The sequence below is a fragment of the Nyctibius grandis genome, chromosome 7, assembly GCF_013368605.1.
Source record: "Nyctibius grandis isolate bNycGra1 chromosome 7, bNycGra1.pri, whole genome shotgun sequence".
Taxonomy (NCBI): domain Eukaryota; kingdom Metazoa; phylum Chordata; class Aves; order Nyctibiiformes; family Nyctibiidae; genus Nyctibius; species Nyctibius grandis.
Window position 1 is genome coordinate 44,392,411 of NC_090664.1, and position 21,994 is coordinate 44,414,404.

The 21,994-nt window shown below is 44.1% G+C and overlaps 1 protein-coding gene across 1 annotated transcript in view; it reads right to left on the reverse strand.

Annotated features, from left to right (window-relative positions):
- Positions 1-20,094, reverse strand: part of PARD3 (par-3 family cell polarity regulator) — a 482,350-nt gene extending 462,256 nt beyond the window's left edge. Inside the window, 1 exon segment of the mRNA XM_068405039.1 lies at positions 19,864-20,094. Within this exon segment, the coding sequence (XP_068261140.1) occupies positions 19,864-19,983 (120 nt within the window). The 5' untranslated portion in view covers positions 19,984-20,094.
- Positions 20,095-21,994: the final 1,900 nt, after the last annotated feature.

A 21,994-nucleotide genomic window follows, 5' to 3' on the forward strand; every position in this document is an offset into this window, starting at 1 on the left:
CTGCAAAGGCAGAGACACTGCAGAAAGCATGTGCATTGCTCATGGACATGAAGAGTGATTCAGGATAACTGCAGAAAATAAAATTTAGAAGAAAATTACAGGTTTACATCATTGTAGATTTCTTTCTCTGGAAAGGAGGTAGCTGTCCTGTGGATCCTTATACTCATGCAATTCATCAGCAACTGAAGAGCAGCCCCCTCACAGGGATGACATCACCTGGACCAGCAGGAACGCTGAAAGCTCAACCCTCACCCATGAGGGGAAGCAGACTATCCACAGCAGCTGATGCCAGTAGCATCAATCCACCCCAAAACCAAACTGCATGCTCAACCCAACCTATTACAGTGGAGCAGCCAGACTTCTGAATAACTGAGCATTTCCATGAGTCACACTCCTCCACCCTGAAGACGAACAGCACTCTTATGGAGTCTCTCCATCACAGGAAAGCATTATACATGTTTCAGTTGGCCACGCCAAACACATTCTAGAAACTTTGGGGATTTTTGAGAACAAAACCCAAATTCTTCCTGGATAAGACAGCAACAAAACTCTACTTCAGTAGGGCCTTTGTATGTGTGTGCAAGTACAAGAGTGACAATTTAAAAAAAAAAAAACTAATAGAAGTGCATATAAGTTCAACCTTTGAACAAAAATTAAGCAGAGTCACTTCAGTAACTCCTCAAAACTTCAGTAACCTGACCCTCAGGACTATTTACTTTACTCCTTAATTATGGACTCTGTTCCTGTAACTGAAATCCAATGAAATTCAATCCTGTGATTATCCAGAGCCCAAACAAAGATAGTCAGACTGCGTCTGAAGAGAAGCCCCATTGCAAGATCAAATGTAGTCTCTTACTGCTACCCTTTTCTCTTCAATTTTCCATATTGATGATACTTGGTCTAAACTATTTATCCAGAAGAGGAAGGATGAACTTCATCACAGAACCTGCAGGTATCCACAGGCACAGAAGAATTTTGATTCATGGCGACCTCCAGGGCCACCAAAAAAGTTCAAACAGAATCCACTCCTGAAGACCAAAGACCCACCATGCTGTCTTCAACATAAGACCTAATACAAGGCTGAGAACAGACTAGAAATACACTGCACATTCTCAGTAGCAAGAAAATCACTCACCAGGGCATTTACCTAGAAATGCATTGGCTTCAACTTCAGTAGAGGTCCTTCAAACCACCACACAGCCATCTCTAGAGAACTTCTTTGACCAGCAACCAGAAGGGGCTGTTGCTCACTCAGGCATGTCACCGCACAGGGACTCCAGGAAGGGTAATGACGCACAGTCAGGCTAACAAAGCATAAGGTCCCCTCTGGCTTGGATGTCACAATCGCCCACATAGCACCTCCCTCCACGGGTATTACTGGAGAGTGGGCCAAGCAAGTGACATCAGTGACATTCACCACCTCCAAACAGCAGGCTTACAGACACAGACAGTCCATGTAAAGGCTTAGTACAAATACATCCTTCTGTCTCTCCTTCCCACCCCTGTTGCCTGCTCTCCCTGCACACCAGTAAGCTCCAGCGATTCAGCCACACCTAAAGCACCAGCCTTGCTCGGAACTGGGAAGTGCACAGGTTCACCCCTGGGATCAAGGCCACCTCTGCTCATGGTGGGGAGTTGCACTGCACAGATTTCATGACATGATGTGAATCCAACTGCAGGGCTGCTGCCTGAAGAAACTGCAAATCACATAATGCTAAATGTGTACCGTTAAGAGTTTAGTTCCAGAATTTGACAGCTTGACTGGCAGATCCCTCTGCCCAGACACAATTCTACTGATTTCTACCAAGTTTCTAATCAAATGTGACATAACACGGCACAACAGAGCAATCATTCTCCTGTAGGGGACTGGTCCCACATATGCTCATCCCAAGACTCTAAAGTGGGTTTGTTTTCTCTTTCAGATGCTCTACCTTTCAGATTTGATATGTAAATATCAAATTCCAGACACGTAGAAGACTATTTTCTCAATTCGTTCATACAGCATGAACTGAAGGATGTTTGCAAAGTTTTTATTCTTTGCACATGAACTATGGGGAAAAATGCAAATTGGCTTTTTAAAACAGAAAAGCAGATAAGGTATTTCAATGGCCGACAGAGCTGGGATGACTCCTATTTATTTTTTTGTACACAGTCCAACTGAATGTTAACAACCAAGCTCGTGCTCTGTGCAAGTGTAATAAAAAGGAGGTGCTGTAAAAAATAGATTGAACAGCTTGCCCTGGACTGATAAAGCAGCAAGCAAATAGCACAATTGTATGGAAGTGTGCTTGGTTTGTGAAAGCAGACAGTCTACCCTTGTTAGCTCTACCGCTACAATCAATTCCAGGGTAAAAAAAAAAAAGGAAAAGAAAAGACAGAAAAAAAAAAAAGAGGGAGAAAAAATGAGAACATTTCCCTCTCCATCTGGAAACATAAGATTCAAAGAAGTGTCCTTCAGTGTTTCTGATCCTCAGGATATGCAGCTTTCTCTTATGAAAGAAGTTCAGTTGACTCAGATCACAGTCATGTTTGAGCAACCTGTAAATCAGTGAACATATCTGATTTTATAGGCTTTGTACTTCAGTGAAAAATATATAGTTGTATAATACAGACCATTACCTACTTATGTTTTAACTAAATTATTTCCCCTCCTTCACATTGACCATTTGGGGTTTTTTTCCCCTAATACTGATTTCTATATCCAGCTTGTTTGGCAATGAGCTCATCCAATGCATTTTCTGTCTCTTGCTGCTGAAAGAGTCCAGCGCAGAGCCACAAAGATGATTAAGGGGGTGGAACATCTCCCTTATGAGGAGAGGCTGAGGGAGCTGGGTCTCTTTAGCTTAGAGAAGAGGAGACTGAGGGGTGACCTCATTAATGTTTATAAATATGTAAAGGGCAAGTGTCATGAAGATGGAGCCAGGCTCTTCTCAGTGACATCCCTTGACAGGACAAGGGCCAATGGGTGCAAGCTGGAACACAGAAGGTTCCACATAAATATGAGGAAAAACTTCTTTACGGTGAAGGTGACCGAACACTGGAACAGGCTGCCCACAGAGGTTGTGGAGTCTCCTTCTCTGGAGACATTCAAAACCCGCCTGGACGCGTTCCTGTGTGATATGGTCTAGGTAATCCTGCTCCGGCAAGGGGGATTGGACTAGATGATCTTTCGAGGTCCCTTCCAATCCCTAACATTCTGTGATTCTGTGTGATTCTGTGATTCTGTGAAATGCTGACTAGACATCCTCTTAAGATTAGTAAAAGTGCTTACATGAAAAAGAGTTTCACTAGCTGTCAAAAAACACACACATGAATTTAAAGTTATTCAATGGTGTACAAATTCAATACAAATATATCCTGGGATAGACAGACACAGAAATATCCTTTTAAATCATTATAAGAACAGTCCCATTTGGAAACATATCCCACTTACACACTACAGGGCAAACAGAAAAGAAGCAACATCTGAACTGGCAGAGTCCTACCACCACATATTCATTCATCACCGTGCACTGCAGTACAATTGCTTTCAATAAAACTCAACTTTTTGTTAAAACTCCTGACTCAGTAGCATTTGCAGGATTCCCATGACAGTACTGCTGGTAGCTGAAAAATTTGTCCATCTGCATCCTCCTCACACAGTGAGTTCAGGCGTATGAGAACAGCGTGGCACGTAAAAGCATGACAGAGCCTGGGCAGAAAGCACGTTGCTGTAATCACTCCTGCACACCAGCCACCCCTTTTGTTTTGTTATTGCATGCCTTAAGGAATAGCTCATGTAATCAGTATGCAAGATTAATAGGGCAGTACAGAATTCCTTGATTACTGTTCTGGTATACGGAATAGCCTGAGTTTAAGACAGCAAAAAAGAAGCTCAAAGACAGCCTAAAAGACAGCCAAAGACAGCCTAAAAATATACATATATAAATATATATTTATATATTTTTAATATATATATGTGGCAGAGTAAAGGAAGAGAAGTTTATACACCATTTATAAGCACTTGCAGACCATCTCCTCCTTTCCTCTACTGCAGGACACAGTAGATGAGGCAATGACCACAACTGAGGTGGTACTATCTCAACAATTTCTTTCCATAGCATCATTATGTAGCTCAGTAATGCCTGAGGAGCAGGAAACCTTCTAAAGCAGAGCCTTTGATGTGCATATAGTGCATACGAGGGAAGGGGACATTGTCGTGCAACAATCAATTGCAAGAATCTGAAACCACACCAGAAAAAATAGTAGAGGTTAGAAACCAATAGAACAGAATTAATTTTAATGAAAAAGCCAGGAACAGCGATGTCCTTGAAGAGGCCAGAGATAGCTGTTTCCAAAGGCAGCAAAGGAAGCAAAGCATCAGTACCGTTAACTTCGGGATGCTTAAATCTAAATGCAAGCAGCTTTTATTTTCTCAGGGGCTTTCTAATGAAGAGAGATGTCTAGAATAAGAAGGATATGTCACAAGGAAGAGACACAAAATAATGCATGTAAATCATTAGAGATATTTGTTACTAGGTTTCACTGAAATCTCTCAGGCTACCCAGTTTCAAGAAATTACTTTGCATTGTATGTCCTCATGCCTAATAACAACGTGTTTGTCAAAGGCTTACCGAGTCACTTGAAAATATGAAGGCTAGAGGCAAAAGATGAACAATGGTTATAATGTCATCTAAAATTATTTAGCAAAAGCTTCCACTTGCATAGTCCACCAGCTGCACTTCTGCAAAATGCTGGAGATAACACGACGACTATGACAGCTGTTAATAGAACCTGAAGGCTTCAACAAAAGCGGTATTAATAAACTGCAGTTGTGCTGTAGCATGTTTTTTAAAACACAAAAGAATAAATCACCACTCACTAAACTCAAACTAGTCATTTTAAAAAGCTGGGTTAGGGTGGAATTATAATTTGCAATATCCCAATTTTCAGGGCTTAGTATTATTATTATTATTATTTAATATGTACTACAGCAAGCACTCCCGTTTGCTCTCTGCAGCCCTACTGCAGCTCTACATGTTTCCTTATCCCTAATATAGAGATCCTGAATATGACATTATAATCACAAAAGCTTACATCTACAAGGGGAAAACATGCTTTCTTCAGCACTGCATGCAGAAGGGATTAAAAAGTTTTGGTAGATTGAGTTCCTTTTAAATCAGCATCGGTAGCACAGTAGTCTACAAGCAAAGTTGAGACCAAGGCAATTAACCCCATCAATCTAAAGTGAACATGTACGCAGGCAAACAACCCTTTCTTACCAGCGTCAGCTGAACACTATTAGAGCACTTACTGACTACCTCAGATATTTTTTGCCCATGACCATCTTACTTACAACACTTCTGTACTAGAAGAAAATTACAGCACTTTAATGAGGGAAAAAAAAACCCACCAACCACCAGATTTAAATTCCACTATCATGGATCAATATTCTCCCTTCTCTCATTTTCTCATATTTAAGCCAAATATATCACTGATAGATCTCCTTCTGGTTTCAGTGTATCACTTAGCTTTAAAAAAAAAAAAAATCACTGTCCATAAATCACTTTAGATAGCTATACTAAAGTCAAACATAAGCATTTCCTCTGCTTTCATTCTGTTATAAACATTTAAACAAGCACACAATATTGGAGTCAACATCCTTACTGCCAAATACAGATTACTATATAAAAGTTTCAACCACAGTATGAGTAAACTGAAAAAAATTATGTAAGAAACAGAAATTATCAAGCAGTTTAACATGATGGGGTCCACACTTTTATAAGAGGAAGAGACTTTCTTTTCAACAGCCAATTACCGCAAAATATTCCCTTTTCAGCTTGGCGAAGCGTGGCATGTCTTTTCATACAGAGGCTGAGCTACAGGGGAGCAGAAGGTTTAAATATGGCGATATTTTACCACATCCTTACTAGAGGGGAAAGATAGCCTTGCGGTTAAGGAGTCAGCAGGTTGGCACTTTATTTCTAGCTCGGTGCGGAACTGCTTGTGTGGTCCTGGACCAGCCAGTGACCTCCCGTGCCTCCCTACTCCATGTGCTCCATGGGGACAATGATGTACTTGCCAAATTCACGCTATGACATTTGTTTGCAGATTTGTTTTTAGAGGGGAGTGGGTGGTGAAGCACAGAAGGAAACTACCAAATTAAGAGGAGAAGGCACTGGAGAGCCATCCCCTTGCTCCCCGTTTGGGTGTTGCATGCTGTTATAACTGATGGGTGCATCACAGCTTTGCTGCAGCACAGATGACGGGTACAGCAAAGTACATTTCTCTTTCCTAAGGTAAAACAAAGATGCAGAGAAAAAACCACAGAAGGACTTTATGCAAGTACCCACTTGCTGCAATTAACATCGTGCTGTTGTGAAACGCAGTTAACGAGGTCCTCGCAGAGAAGGAGCCCCAAGAATACAAGACGCTGCTTCCAGGTGAGCGCTCCCGTTCTCCATCATCTGTATTTGGAATAACCCTACAGGGCTTCCCAGTTAACATGGGGCTGCGTTGGGAGAGCAGGGATTAAAAGGAGCCTATTCCTACTCTGTGCCCCTGTTTCACACCTGAAAAAGCAGGACATTGACAGATGCATTTCCCTTCTCAAATCACAGCATCAGTGAAGAAAACTAACTAGATATTTCCTGTATCTTCACCACAGGCTTCAGACAACGCTTCTGAAAGGAATCAAAAGACACTGCAACCATTTTCTTACATCCTAACCACAGCATTTATAGTCTCCCCTATTCATTTCTACATACACCTCTTTCCATACCCCAGGTTCCTGTGCACTTGGAAATTCGTTAAAGCAGAGTAAGGAACAGTTGTCACAAAAAAAGTATCTCTCATTAATTTTTTACAATATGTTACTGAAGTCACATTAAACTTCTCTGAAGACACTCTGATTTCTGAATTGCAGTTGAGTTAGTGAATCTTTTAACTGTGCAGGGACACAAAACATTTGGTCTTTACTAACAACTCGTACAACCTGTATGCATAATCTTACCTCCATGTTAAAAATGAAGGCAATTTTTAGTAGGTCATCCTATAATGAAAGCAAGCTATAAAAAACATTAATCTACTAGAGAGGAATACGCCATGGCAGTCCAACCACGTTGCAAATCAGAGCCTCTGCTCACCTTGAGGCAACAGAGCTGGTGCCTGTATGGCACACAGCAAGCACAGCTCAGCAGCGGCGAGTCTGGATACAGCTCTAGAAATTCAAGTCCACGGCAATGACCAGGGCAACAGTGTAAGTAAAGACACAAAGAGGAAAAGTCTCCATGCTTTTAAATATTTGAATTTCGAGGGGATATCATTAGCTGATTTCCAAAGGCTTCCCAAACTGACAGGTCCTATGCTACTACACAGCTATAAAAATGACTTGAAAAGTGATACGAAGAGCTTGCTAAATAGCATCATCACCATTAAAGTGGCCTAAGAAGTAATAAAACACAGATCTAGTTTTAATTAGTGGAGTTCTCCTATACTGAGCATAACATGCATTAAAATCCATGTTTTAAAAAAAATGGAAGTGGTAAATTTTATTTCTTTTCCCTTCTGCATATTTACTTTACATTTATTTAAAAATTACTCTGATATTTTGTTTCTCCCTTCTCAGTTTAACAACATTCCCAAAACAGCAGAGCCAATCGAAGCTAAAAGCCTTGTCCTGCTGCTGGCGTATCACCAACAGATGTTAGGAGCACTTAACTGCAAGGCTGCAATCTGCTCTCTGAAGGAGGCTGGCAGCAGGGGTGACGATCTGGTCTGAAGAACAAACTATATAGAAAGATGCAAGAGGAGGGGGGGAGGACTTCACAACTTTGTTTTTACACACCATGTTGGATTTGTAGGCCTACTTATTCAGAGGGAGGCAGAGGGGAGCTAGAAAGTTAAAATAGATAAATCTCAGCATCTTTGAGCTCAAGTGTTTGATATTACCGCTCCCCACACGCTGCCAAGCAGGCAGGTGAGCCGCGCTGGGCTGACTCCCATTTGCTGTTGATGCTGAAAAAGGCACAATTTGCAACTGCAAAGAACAGACCCTCCTATTTATTGCATCAGGGCACAGTTTACACATCTGAAGCCCTGTGGTCTTCACCTACGGCCAGCTTTCCGAGTGGCACATCAGGTGAAAGGCAGGCTGCAAAGGGCTGTTTATTATAACCTGATTTCAGATCTCTGCTCCCTGTCTCAGCTTGCAGCTTTACACTGCAGAGTAACGCAAAACACAAAGTGAATTATTACACTCTGCACTTGAGTTCGGAAAGTAACACCACACTTTTTTGAAAAAGCGACATGAAGGATGAAAAATGGTATCCTTCTAAAACATTAAATTAATTAATTACAGAAAAACTATTTTTTTATTTAGTATCACACACAACTTTAATCTCCAAAAGTGATCAAGAAGAAATGTGTACTCAATGTGTCTTAAAATGGATCTCTATTCACAATGTCTTTGGCATCCACCAACCTTTGGAAACAAAAGCCTTTCAGAAGGCAACAAAATGCTGGCACAGTGACTCAGAAGCAACTTGTGAAGGCAGCTAGAGTTAGAGCAGTCTTTACACACTATGTAATCACAGACATAATACATGGTCTAATAAAGGGAAACACAGACCACCCATAAAACAGGACATACATTTTACAAAATTAGCTATTATGATTTACAGATTCAAAATAGTTTAACAACTTTCAAACAAAACAAACAAAAAAAAAATCCCTTTTTTATTTTATTCCACTATGAGACCAAGCAAGTACTGAATTATGAATTAGAACAAAACAGACCATTTCCTATTTTAAATACAGCAGATGGCTACAGTAAATATCGAACTACAATTTTTTTTTAAGTCAGAAGAGTAGCGTCCATGCGTAAGCAATTACACGGCCACCTTGAGAGCATTTTTAGAAAGGAGATTCCCACATGGGTCTACCTGATCACCCCATACAGCCCACAGGAAGACACCAGACCACTGCCCAAACCTTTCCTTAACCACTTAGCTCTGCACTTCTCCCACCAGTCAATGGCCACCAGAAAAATAACACCACAAAAAGCAGATTTAATCTCAGTCTGAAATATATAATCCTCAAAAAATATTTCAGAAGTAGATTTATGATACAGTTCCCTTCAGCAGCTTGTTTAGACTTCTCCAAATCCTAAAAAGTAAACAGCAGTACATCCAAGCTAATTACTTCATATTCATATATCAAAAGAATATTTAACTAGGCACAAATTAGCTTTTCGTGCAAGCTAGCTCCCATTCCCCAGTTAGGGAATTCCACCAACAAAGGAAACTTCTTACCTCCACAGAGACAGGGTGAGGACCAGGAGCCTTTTCAGCTAAATATTTTATAAACCCCAAAAGATACAACACTGAGTACTCATTATCTGTGGCTTTCAATTTAGCAGGGGGGCTACAAGCTAACAATAGCTGTTTTGTGGCAACGTCAAAGCAACAAAAGGGTCACCAGGAATTAACTTCAAACAACTATACTAATAAAGGAGAGATTTATAAGACATTGATTACAATAACATTTCATGCCTATTAACATCTGGTTTTAGTTTACCAAAGCATTATGTTCTTGAGTGACTGCTGGCCACGGGGTGAGACTACTCCATTGCCTAATATAACCACAAGTTAAATACGCTGTTTTACATACAGAGCATAACATTTTCTTTTTAGACCAGGTAATGTATGTCTAGAAAATATAGAATGTTTTCTCTTTAAACAAATAGCAGCACTTAAACATACAAATATTTTGCATACACTCACAGACATTTAAAACCATGTTCACTGGCTGTTTTACAACCCAGAGCCTACACTAACAGACAATTCCAAATTTAAAAGCTGTTATTTCACCCAGTCCGCTTTTTCTTGCAATTTTTTGGTTCAGACTTCAAGTTTTCCAGAATTATTACAGACCACATTTATTTGTGCTATTTTTCATTTGAAGAAAAACTAGAAAAAGCAATAAAAGCTGCTGCTAAGGAAACTCAGTGAGGGCAGAAAACATGAAACCTATCTTCTCAAATTAGTATTCTTAATGCCAGAAAAAAAATGTTCAATATAGGATTTGTAAACAATGCTCTGAACTTGTACCATGCCCAGAAGACAGGACTCTTTGACTGAGTGAGGACAGCCGTGTTGTCTCTTGTGCTCAGGCTTTTCCTTTACCCTGTCCCCAGCCGTCTCGGACCTACAGCACAGCAACAGAAGCAGCATCTTCGTGAGCAATAAACTATTAACTCAGACAGACCCTCACCTTGACCCAAGCCCAAGCTGCCGCCTGAGCACCAAGCCCCCTCACACACACGTCGCAGGAGCCCTGCGGAAGCAGCAGCTCAGCCCGGGAGAGCCATGTCCATGGCCAGGCCAGGCCCCTCTTGTCTCCCTCAGAAAGCAGCAGCATTACCCCTCTTTCCCAGTGCTCATCCCTCTATAATAAAAGGCAGAACCATCTAGTAGAGAAAGTGAGATGTATGGAGATCACTACTCTCCAACTGGCTCAATTATTACAATTGCACAATATTTTTTAGCTTTCAGCAAAGCCTAACACTTCAGGGTAGCAGTCTTCCAGCAGCCTGGTACTGGCAAAAGACGGAGTCAAATTCAAGGGGGGGGTAAAATCCTTTCCCTCTTCGTCTTCTTGCACGTGGTGCCGAGCCAGAGGCTCATTCACCAGGAAGAGCTGGCCACCACAGCCTGGCCACCACAGCCCAGCCACCACAGCTCAGATGCCTAAATTCTTCTTCTTTTGGTACTTGGTAGCTGGCCGCCTTCCTAATGCTTGCAGCTGCAGGCAAGCAGTCTTCACAGGAAGGCAGAGGGGAAAAAACTGACAGCACAAACAAATGCACACTTAAAAAAATGCAAATAACGTTTGGTACAACAGGTTCTTGGAGAGACCAAATTAAATCAAGCCTCGTTATTCCACTTAGCGGTTTATTAAAGAAGCTAAAGGTTCTGAAGCTTCCAATTTCTTCTTTTTTTTTTTTTTTTTTTTAACTGTCATTTAAGTTGTTATTGCAACAAAACTTTCAGGCTACTTGGTCTCACAGACACTCCAGCATCCCTAGAAGTAATTTTTCTGTATTTCATGAAATTCTGCTCCTGCTCCTTCCTGTTCAGAAGGACTCCGAGAACTTGCAACAAAGTCGTTCTTCTCATTATATGCACAAAGAGGTGTATCTCTGCAAGTTTCTCACAAGTAGGATATTGCTTCTGACATTTAATAGACAAGAAAAAAACATTATGTGGCCTTCGCCTAGGGGGAAGATAGAGTAACTCAACAACTTTGAAAGCACATACAAAAAAAACGGGGTAAGGTGAAACTACTTTTTCATTTAGTAAGTGTGGCTACAGTTCTTCAAACAAATGAAAACACCTAAGTGTGTGCGCACGCAAACATACAGGCACTCCCAAAAGTCCTATCTCCATTTAAAACATTTTATACCCATGTAACTTTTTTCCTCCTATTAGTAATACAACATGAACACCAAAAACATTTTAAATTGCCATTCTGAGTCTGTAAAGACATGCATACCCGGAACAAAAATCCTATAAATGTGGCCACTTAAAAAGAAAACTGCTAACGATGTACCAGCTCGCTCCTCCTGCAAAGGATTCAAAATTTCGCTGCATCAGCAGCAGGCTGAGCATGAGAGAATGTGGAAAGTACATCCAAAAATGTGACAACGCTTTTCCGAAATAGCGTCTATTTTCCCTACCAAATCAGAGATCCACTGCTTTCACTGAGCTTATTGCCCAAAAAGGGAAGTTTCCTACAATAAATTTCACAGGTTTCTTTTTAAAAACAAAGCCTTTTGGCTGACAGCTGTTGTACCACTGAGGTCAACTTTTCATCCTCTTCCTAAACTGATGACCTACCTCCAGGGCACCAAGTTAACCAGTTTCTTCCCATCTTCAGCTCATTATATTTGTCAGTACCTAATTTACTCCGTTACTGTCTTGCTTCCATGCAAACTCCTGTTTCCCTCTCATGTGAAAGAAAAGGCACTAGGAGTTACATCCATTTATCATTATCCCAAAAAGTGTTTCCTTTTGCCAGTCTCCAAGGACATCCCATCCTTTTTTCCTCCCCTACAGAAGACCACGCTTCTCCACACGGTCATTTCCCTTCTGACAGCCCTGTTTCTTTTACCATAAAAGTCCTGATGAGCTGGAGACACATCGATCCAGGAGGCAACACCAGCCAGCTGCTCCAGCACCAGAGCGTGGTGCCTGGGAGGAACACGGCAGCATCCCAGGGCCCACCTCCACGGGATGCTCATCTCTGCTCCTGGGCAGCAAAAGTCGCACCCCCTCGCACAGAAACACACTTGGCCTTTATTGCTCTTCCCCTCCACTGGAGATCGCAGCTCTGAGATGTAGCGTGTGGAATCTATGCCAAGAGCTTTTAGTAGGGATACGTTTCTCCTTTTGTTTGGGACTAAATAGGTGATTAATGTGTATCCCTTTACAATAAGAAACTGAAGTAGGAAATAAGTTACTGTCATGTACCTGCTACCTGATTAAAAAAGAACAATAGCAAATACTGCAACAAAATAGTTATTAAAACTACTTCTGATTTAACAACTATCTGGAACCAATTTGAGAAAACAACTAAGGCTACCAGTAGGAAAAAATCTGACATTGCTAAAGTATTGTAACAAGTAAAATTAATGTGATTATTTCAAAAACAAAAAGACCCTGACGTTCAGTGTTAATTTAAATTTTTTTCCTCAATTTAGAATTTGACTCTTTTCTCTTTCACTAGTAACATTAGTCATTTTGACAAGCATTACATACATCTGTGCTGCTGTATTCTTTTTTTCTTTCTCATTTTTTTTAAACAGCACCACTGGATTACGTAACTTAGCTCAAAGGCAGTTTGGTTTTCGGGTGTTTTTTTTCTATCTGTCTTCCAGTACCAGACTTGCTGAGCATTACAGTAAAATGACCTCAAAGAAACAAGGAAAATCTATTATGTATATTAAAAAGGAGGGGGGGGGGGGGGGGGGGTGAAGCACAGATGTCCTAAACTATCTTGCAGAATTTTTTAATACTTTTTGCTCCACTTTTTATTTTCTTGCTGGTCACAAAATATTTCTGAGTGAGAACATCTGTGCTATACTCTGGATTGATGTTAGAAGAATTCCACTTTATTTTCAATATACATAAGCATTGGTTCAGCATTGTTGCATGTTTTATCCATTCAATTTATATTTGGATGAAAAGGTTTGTTTTCCTTTGAAGAACCAGGAAATTGTTTTAAAGCTACATGAACCATATTCTGTATAACTAACATCACCAGCATTTCTCCCCCATTTACTCCATCTTATTTTACCAGATTAAATGTGCCACGACCAAAAGATGTCATAGTTTGGTACAACTGAGAAAGTGTTACTTCCAGTGGTGTTTTTATAACAGAACTAAAACATCTGCGACCGTTATAACCAAAGTTAAAGTGTAGAAAGCTATGAGAATCAGACGGTTTTCCACTGGTGGAAGGCTATCACCCAGGAGAAGGGTGGCAACTCCCTAAACCCCAAATTGCCTCCAGGACCTGTTCTCCTGACACGCTGAGCGCTTTCACAGGCTCCTCCGCAGTCGTCCCCTCAGAGCTACAGGAACTGCTCACAGTGGCCAAACATTGCCTTTGCTCAAAGGGAAATCACTCTCAAGCCACTCTTCCACAAACACACGCTTCACTTTGATCACTGTTAAGTAACGTTGAAATACAGAGAAACCACAGAACGCCAAACCGAAAGCAATGATGTATCCCATCCAGCTAAAGATAGGTACTGCGTGCATCAGCAAACCACGGCAGTACCACACATACCCTTCACTGAAAACACCTTCAAAGTTGAAGGGCTTGCATGTTGTCCACTTCTTATGTCCCTCTTAATAAGTGTTACAGAATTCAGTCTTTCTCTGTATTAGCTTTGAATAATTCAAAAAGCATTTACCCTTCTTGCTCAGGTAACAGGGGTACAGCCCCAGCATGGCTCTCGGGTGTCCCGAAGGCAAGCCTCCTCCTTCGTACCATGGATGGCTGAACACAGGCAAGTCCTGGCAGAGAGAAGCTACGGCAAAGCCCTGCCCGGGGTACGGTACAGCTTGTGCAGCTCCTCACCTCCTGAGCCACAGGTCCCCTCGGGAACCGTACTGCTGAACAGTGAAGTCCCCGTTCAAGGGAGCTCTGCGGCCACTGACACACTCAATCCAAAGGTTCCTTCCTACCTGCACCCTGCAACTTCTCGTGCAATATGTGAGAGTCGCCCATGCTCACAGGTGAGGACAATGATGGGAAAATACTCATTCGGCTGAAAACACAGAGGGAGCTGGCGAGAAGTGGTTAAAAGGAAGTTTTCTGTAATGAGTGGAGGGAATTAAGTTGCTATACGCAAGATGTAGCCTTGTGTTTCCAGCATCAACTCCAAAACCTGCAGGATCACGCAGCAGCTTTCTAAACATGAAGCGACCGTGACCCATTTCAGTACTTTTCTTTCTCAAATTAGCAGCTCTCCACTGCTGTTCATAGCACTCAAGCTGCAGCAGAATGCCACTGCCACAGTTGGGAGCTCAACATCAGCAAAGAGGTCAAGAGCTGGCTTCAGAAAAGCACCAGCAGCCCCACGGAAACTGGGCTCTCCTGGCTGACCTCAGGTAAATCATTGAAATACTACCCAACCCATACTAAATACAGAGCCCAGAGACTTCATCCTGGTGGTGTCAGCTAGAAGTAAACCAACAGTCAACTAAGCAGCAGGGGTGAGAGGGATTTTTTGGGTTTATGGTTCCTTTTTGGGGTGGAGAAGGTTCCTGCACATTCTGAAAACAGTCTATAAGACTTCTTTCTACTTAAAACAGGCTCAAGATTTACACAGATATCAAAATTAAATCTAATTCTAAAAAAAAATTTAAAATCTTTTTTATGCTAAATTTAGCCACTATCACCCATGAGTGTTTTCATTACAATTCTGAAGGGGTCTCTGCATGGGCACTGTGGTGGAACCAGCTAAGCCTGTGCCCAAAACCCAGCGGCCAGACTTGAGTGGAGAATGCTGAGACCAATACAAAACCCAAGTAAAATCAGCAGATTTTCATACCGACCCACCCCTGTGTATTAGGACCTATAAATGATGCCCCAGTCACACACTCACAAGCAACTGTGAAACTGTTTGCTCTGCAGAACATAAAAAGTACCAAAGTCGCCGTTGTGTACCTGGAAGACAACCTGCTGTCTGGGAGCTGACTTTTAAGCAAATAATCTGAGAAATCCCAGTTAGCCGGCACTGGGAAAAATAAAAAAAGAGGAAGAAAAAAAAAAAAAAAAAGCTTCACACATTCACTGAGACTACAACCTTTCCCTCTCACACTTCCCTGCCAATGAATGTCAGACCTACCAAAGCGCTGGAGCTTTAAACTCTGGGTGGCCTAAGCTTCCTATGCACAAATTAAGTGAGAATATGGTCATTTGACACCTGTTCCCTTTGCTCACACAGCCAGCTTTCCTTGTGTTCTGGTCTCTTATCAGCAGCTGCCTTCAAACGCTATCAAAGAACAGATTACAATTTCTTTTCACAAATATTAACATACTGCAGTTTTTAAATTAACAATTCAAGCATTGTTCCATACAACATCACAAACTCCCAAACGCTTCATCTCACACAGCGTTTGGGGAGGGGAAAGGTGTCTCAAAAGAGTCCTCCTAAATTCTTTTTGATTCAGCAGGAAAATCATTAATTTACTTATTTTAACTAGAAAATCAGGGTTATATACAAGGTCTAGGAACATCTCTACAAGCCTGTGATATGCAGGACATCAGACTGAACTATCATAGAGACCAAACAATCCCTGTAGCGATTAAACATGAGATTGAACAACTCTTGTAAATCTATGATTTCCTATTTCATATTCTCGCTTGCCGTGCTCATTTACATCACTCAAAGACAACATAGTAACGCTAAAAATTAAGAAAATATTAGACCTACCCATTGCCTATGCATGCTTATTTATATTTGCAAGAAAAAGAAGCTAAAAGGTGAAATGCTTGCGATATCTCAAAAAAACCTGAAGCACACAAAGATTATGGTGACAGCCAAAAGCCACCAAAAAAAATTCAGAAAGGTCTCTGGCTACAACCAGATCAAACCAAAGGTACAGGATGCACAACCAATTCTTTTTGATAAAAGGTTACTTGACACATCATTTTTATGAAAGTTTTCCACATTTTAAGACTGGGTTATAGTCAACCATTTGATAAACATGTTTCATCTCAACTGCCTGCCTGCCTGCTCCCTTTTGCAGCAGCCCATCATCTCTTGCCATTAACACTAAGCCAGTCAGGTGTGGCTGACTTCCTCCCCTCAAAATCCCTCTTACCTTCTCACCAGCACTTTTTTATCATCTCATTAATTGCTAATAAGCCATGAGCAGAACCACATCAACACAAAACCTGCACAGCCCATGATCAGTAGCGTTTGAAAACGCACCTACCATTTCTCAGGCCAGCTGTCCCCTGCCCAAACTGTACTTGTTTAACACTCACTCAGAAATCGTGTCAGAGGCTGCGCCAGTCTGGCCACACAAACCGAGCATCATTAGTGTGCCACTATGCAAACAAGGTTTCGGGAAGCGTGATCAATTTTTGCTGACTCCAGTTGCCGTGGACAAGGTGGACTTTCCAAACATCTCTTATCATTCACTTGTTCATTCACCACATACACAACTCGCAGAAAAATGGATCACATTTCAGACACAAAGCTTCTTTTGAAATAAAAGCAAAGGAACAGAAAGATTCCCTATACACTCTACACAGACCAACCTTCAAGCACTTCTTGTCACTTTATTAACATATTCCACACCTAAAGATTTAGTATTGACAGCAGTGTTAAATCACAATGAATTTTTTGAGATTTACGAATCCTAATCAAAGACAGCTGCATCCAGAACTAACTGCAGTAACTAGGTGTGTTATCCGTATGCTTTTTAAGTCTTAAAATTTTACAGAGAAGAGAATCTTACTATTATGTGGATTATTTTCCTTAACTATTTTTTCCATTCTCACCATGTCTATTCAACCTAAATAATACCAAGTCAGAAAAATTCAAGCCAAGGTCAAATTTTGAAGCTGCCTCACCACGATTGCACAGGTATGTCAGAAGCGCTAGCCCTGCAGATAGTTTATTGCTAATCACAGCCTGGAAACCATGACAAAGCGAGAGGTAATCTGAGAAGGGCTGACAACTCAGTTCTCCGAGGCTTCAAGGAGTTCTCCTGAAGGAACTGCCACATACAGCAGACATGTTTTTGCAGGATGAGAAATGCTGGTTTTCCTGTAAGTATGAAAGCCATAAACTTAATTCAAATATTTTGAATAATTTTCCACCAGATACGCTTTTTTCCATAACAGCACAGTGGTGGTGGAGTAATCTCAGTGTCAGCTTGATACCAGCTGCCAGCTTGTACGTTCAATGTGCACACATACTTTCATCCGCTCAACTAAGGAATTACTTTTCCCCCTCTCTTCTCTCTTTCTGAAGTGAAGATTTGCTCATTTGCTACACTAGCATAGAAAGAAACCACCTAACTGCTATAAAAAGGCAGTCATCTATGAAATTCTGACAAATTACTATGTTACTCTATGCCGAGCACAGCAAACACCACTATACATTTACTGAGGAACGACCTCCTTCCTACCTAAACATTACCACAGAAAATCTTCAGCGAATTTAAAAGTCAGGTTTGACAGTGACTGTGTAAAACACTCAGAGAAAGCCTATGGACTCTGCTACTGTGTTTTCAACCACAGTATTTACATATAATAGTAACAATCTCAGTAATTACAGCTACCTCAAGTCCACACCAGCGGCATCTAGCATAACCACCATTTAAATACTAATAAATAAAGCCACCATACCAATTTAAACGCAGGATGGGGAGCTTTGGGGACCAGGGGCCAGTCAAAGTCTGGCTGCTCCTCTGAAAACTGTCTTTTTAGTAACTAGGTTGGCATATTTGAAGAAGAGTTACATTTCGATTTTGTCATGTTCCCGCAGGTGGACCACTTCTTTCCTGAACAAACCCACACCACTTGCAATCATGTAACCTTTTCCCTGTGACCGGCGTATGTTTCTCCCATGCTCACTATTGCATTCACTACTGCAACCACTGCCAGGCTTAACGTTGTACTGCCGAATGCAACTGCCACCCCTTAATGCCATTTAACAGCTGGAAACCAGGACTCAGTTCAGTGGCACACGAGTTACTCAGGGCCACAGTTTTGGAACACAATACTTCAAAAGAATTAATTTTATCAACATTGTAACACTGACAAATGAATTCTGCCAACACTTCTCAGCTGAATGGCCCGATGAAGCATTCAGTGCTCCCACAAGGGACACACTTTACAGTCCACTGGTTTACCTTAACCAGAAAGGTACTTTCGGCCACTGTCTCCTACGTGCAGGTAGATTCCCATATGCGTTATCTGCCATATATAAGTAACGGCTGCCATGCAGTCACGGCCATATCCTAGTGAATCATTTTACTCTTTTTCCAGCCAGAATCACAACTGTGTTATGAGAGGAATAATAAAAATACAGAGACAATGCATTTGTCCTCTCCAAAACCATGTTCTTCAGGAATCAAGTGGGGAGGTGATGGGAACATCAGTTACTTTTCTCTCCCCAGCAACTGGAATTCTGAGAAAACTGATTTAAAAATTTTCTTGGGAATCACTTCAAACCAATCAATATACTGTTCACAGTATTCCTTCCAGTGCAGGTTTCAGAGAGCCCGAGAGCCAGCATTTGCCAAAACAAAACTTCCAGGTTCAGAAGTGTAAAGTATGTCAGAAGGCCTAAGGGAAAAAAGCGCACTTCACTGCTAGGATGGATCAGGGAGAGCAAAGGGGAAGGGCTCTGCTCAAGTTCTCAGCCAACGACGGTCACATTGTCCCAACAAACCAGCTGATTAAAAAGAAGTTTGCAGCAACAAGAAGAAAGTACAGGAAAAAAAAAGAGGAAAGAAAAAACACAAAGCCCAACAAGTCGCCTATGTAGGGAAAGCCAAGTGTGCAACCGCCTGCACACCCGCAGCCAGGGATTTCAACATGGGGCTGAGGGAGGCCGGCGCAGGCGGCACCCGGGATCAGCCCCGCCGCGGGCCGGGGCTCCCTGCGCCCCGGGGCACCGCACACGACTCCCGCACACGCGGAGCCTTCCCCTCACAGCCCCCGGGGAGCGGGACAAGTGCGGAGGCACAGAGGGCGGCCGCACCTCTGCGGGCCCCCCCCGGACCCCCGACCGGCGCGGGGGGCGGGCAGCCCGCGGGGCGCCGCCGGACGCCCCTGCGGCGGGCTCCCCTCCCACCGCCCTCCCCGCCGGGCCTGGAGGGCCGGGAAGCCTGGGGCTGGATTTCCAACCCTCCGCGGCGACTCCCGCCCGGCTCCCGGCGCCTCGGCCCCGCCGCTCACCTCCGCGCAGACCCGGCATCGCCGGCCCCCGCGCCCCTTTCCCTGCCAGGCTCGGGCGTCCCCTGCCCCGACACCCCGTGGCCGCCACATCGCCGCCAGGCACCAGCGAACAAAGGGCCGAGGCCCGCCAAGCGCCCGCGGCCGCGGGGAGTTGCGGTGTGGCCGCGCTGGCCGCCGCGGAGGGGTCGCTCCCCCCCCGCTCCGCCGCCCTCCCTGCTCCCCTCGCCGGCGCCGGGCACACGCTCCCCGGAGGGCTGCGCTGCCGCCGGCCGCCCCCGGCCCCGGCCCCGCTCCCGCCGCCTCGGCGGGGCAGCCCGGACTTTCCCCCTCGCTTCCCTCCCCGCTCCGGGAAGCGCCATATTGATCGCGGGCGCCGCTCCCCGCGCCCCTCACCTTGGCGATCGCTTTCTTGTACCGGGTCACTGCCTGCTGGATCAAGCTGAAAACTTTCATGTTCCCGTCCCCGCAGGGCACGACCACCCGCGTCCTCCCGAAGCACACGGTGACTTTCATCCTGCGCGGCCGGGGGACTCCCGCGTCCCTCCAGCCCCGCGCAGCCTTCCTCCTCCTCCTCCTCCTCTCCGCCCTCCGCCACGGCCGCCCTCCGGCGGGGCGCGGCGTTCAGACCCCGGCCGCTGCCGGGCTGCCGCTGCGAGCGCCCTGCCTCCGCGGGCGGCCCGGCGAGGGGAGGGCAGCGCAAGGCAAAGGGGCCGGTGCTGCCTTCCCGGGGGAGCGCGGCCGAGCGGCGAGCCGGGGGCCGCTCACATCACATGCCGCGGCGCTGCCCGCTGCCTGCGGCCACCTGCTCGGCGCCTGCCCCGGCGCGCAGCGGCGGCGGGCGGGGCGGTGGCGGCGCTGCCTCCCCTCTCCGGAGGCGCGGGGCGGTGCAGCAGGGCGGGGGCAGCCGGCCGGCTCCGCGGGGCGCCGGGCTGCGCTCACGGGGCGGGGGGGAGACGACGGTCCCTGCCGGGGAGCGGGCCGGGCGGCCGGGGCTTGGCACCCGGCGGCAGCAAGACCCGCCCGGCGCTTGGACGGAGCGGGGCGGGGGGTTGGGTCCCCGGAGCGAGCCCCGGGGTGTGCGGCGGCCTCCGCCTCGCTCTTCCCTGCCGGGGCCCCTGGCTGCGGAGCTGCGGCCGACCCGTCGCAAGGAGCCCCGCAAAACCCTCGGCCCTCGCACCCGGTTGGTGCACTCGGGGGACGGACGGGCACTGTTCGCTGCTCCTTCTCGGGGCGCTGCCTGCTGCCGCCCTCCCTCAAGTACGTGAGTACGGGGAAAGACATTGACCCAGAAAGAATTTGTGCTGTTGGAAACAGAAGGTTTCTCCTGATGTTTGGGGAAGGCCACCGTACACAGACTAAATCAGATGGTCTTCGTAGTCCTTTGGGTGTCTGTTAATGCAACAGAACCAACACAGCGAAAACTGGTGCATCACCAGTAGCATCAGCGTCCATGGAACTGCTGAGCAATCTTCTACTCAAAGCCGTCAGAAGTCAAAGGGTGTCACAGATACCACTGACATTTTTTCATGGATTTCACTGAGAACAATGGAGTTGCACAGTTCACTAGAGATTCAGTGTGGCCTGACAACGTATTTCTTTTGGGTAGAAATGGTGAAACAATTCAAGTTAACAGCAGAGTGAAGGCAGAGTTTTGAGGACAGGAAGGCAGGGGAAAAAAAAAGAAAAGCTTTTTTTTTTTTCTCCTGAACTTATACATGGTACTGGAGACACGAAATTCAAGTAACATCAACAGCCTTCTACCACTACACAGGGCACCTCAGCATGTCTCCTCTGGTGCTCTCTTCCCGGCAACTGTTCCCATAGCAATAGTATTAGTAACTTTATGAACATCAAACCTGGTAAAAATGGCAAAGCTATCTGTGGTTTAGTAGGTATACACTTAAGGAGCAGAATTAATGATATTCTTAAAACATCAAAGGTGAAATTATTGCCCAGTTCGGTCACAGGTGAGAATGGCATCCCTAACCCTTTGCGTCCTGGTTAGCGGTTTCCAGTGAAGAAAATGGAGGGGTCAGATTATATTAGTTTGGCCCCATGAGTGTCTGGTCTCATTTCACTGAAATCCATAGAGTTTTCTTCCACTCATTACAGTTTTGGAAAGCTTTGGGACACTCACAAGATCAAAGATGAAAGAGTCCACCAGTTGACCTAATTCTAAGCTTAGATATTAATTTTATTGCCATTACCTGCCTGAGTTATCTGAAGTAATAATATAGGTGAGGATCTGAATTCTATGAGAAAAAGTGCATCTCTTTTAAAGCAGGAAACAAGCATACCTGACATATTATAATATTTTATCATATCCCCAGTATTCACTTGGGTGGAATAGAAAGGCAGCATGCAGGAGTTTAGAAAGGCAGAAATAAAAACAACTGGGGTAAACAGTTTACAGCTCATAACTGAGATAACTGAGCACACTCCACATCATTGTTATGAGTGTAGCTCATCAAATTTACTGTTGGCAAATGTTGAAAATTTCCACTAACCTGCTGTTTCTGTACTT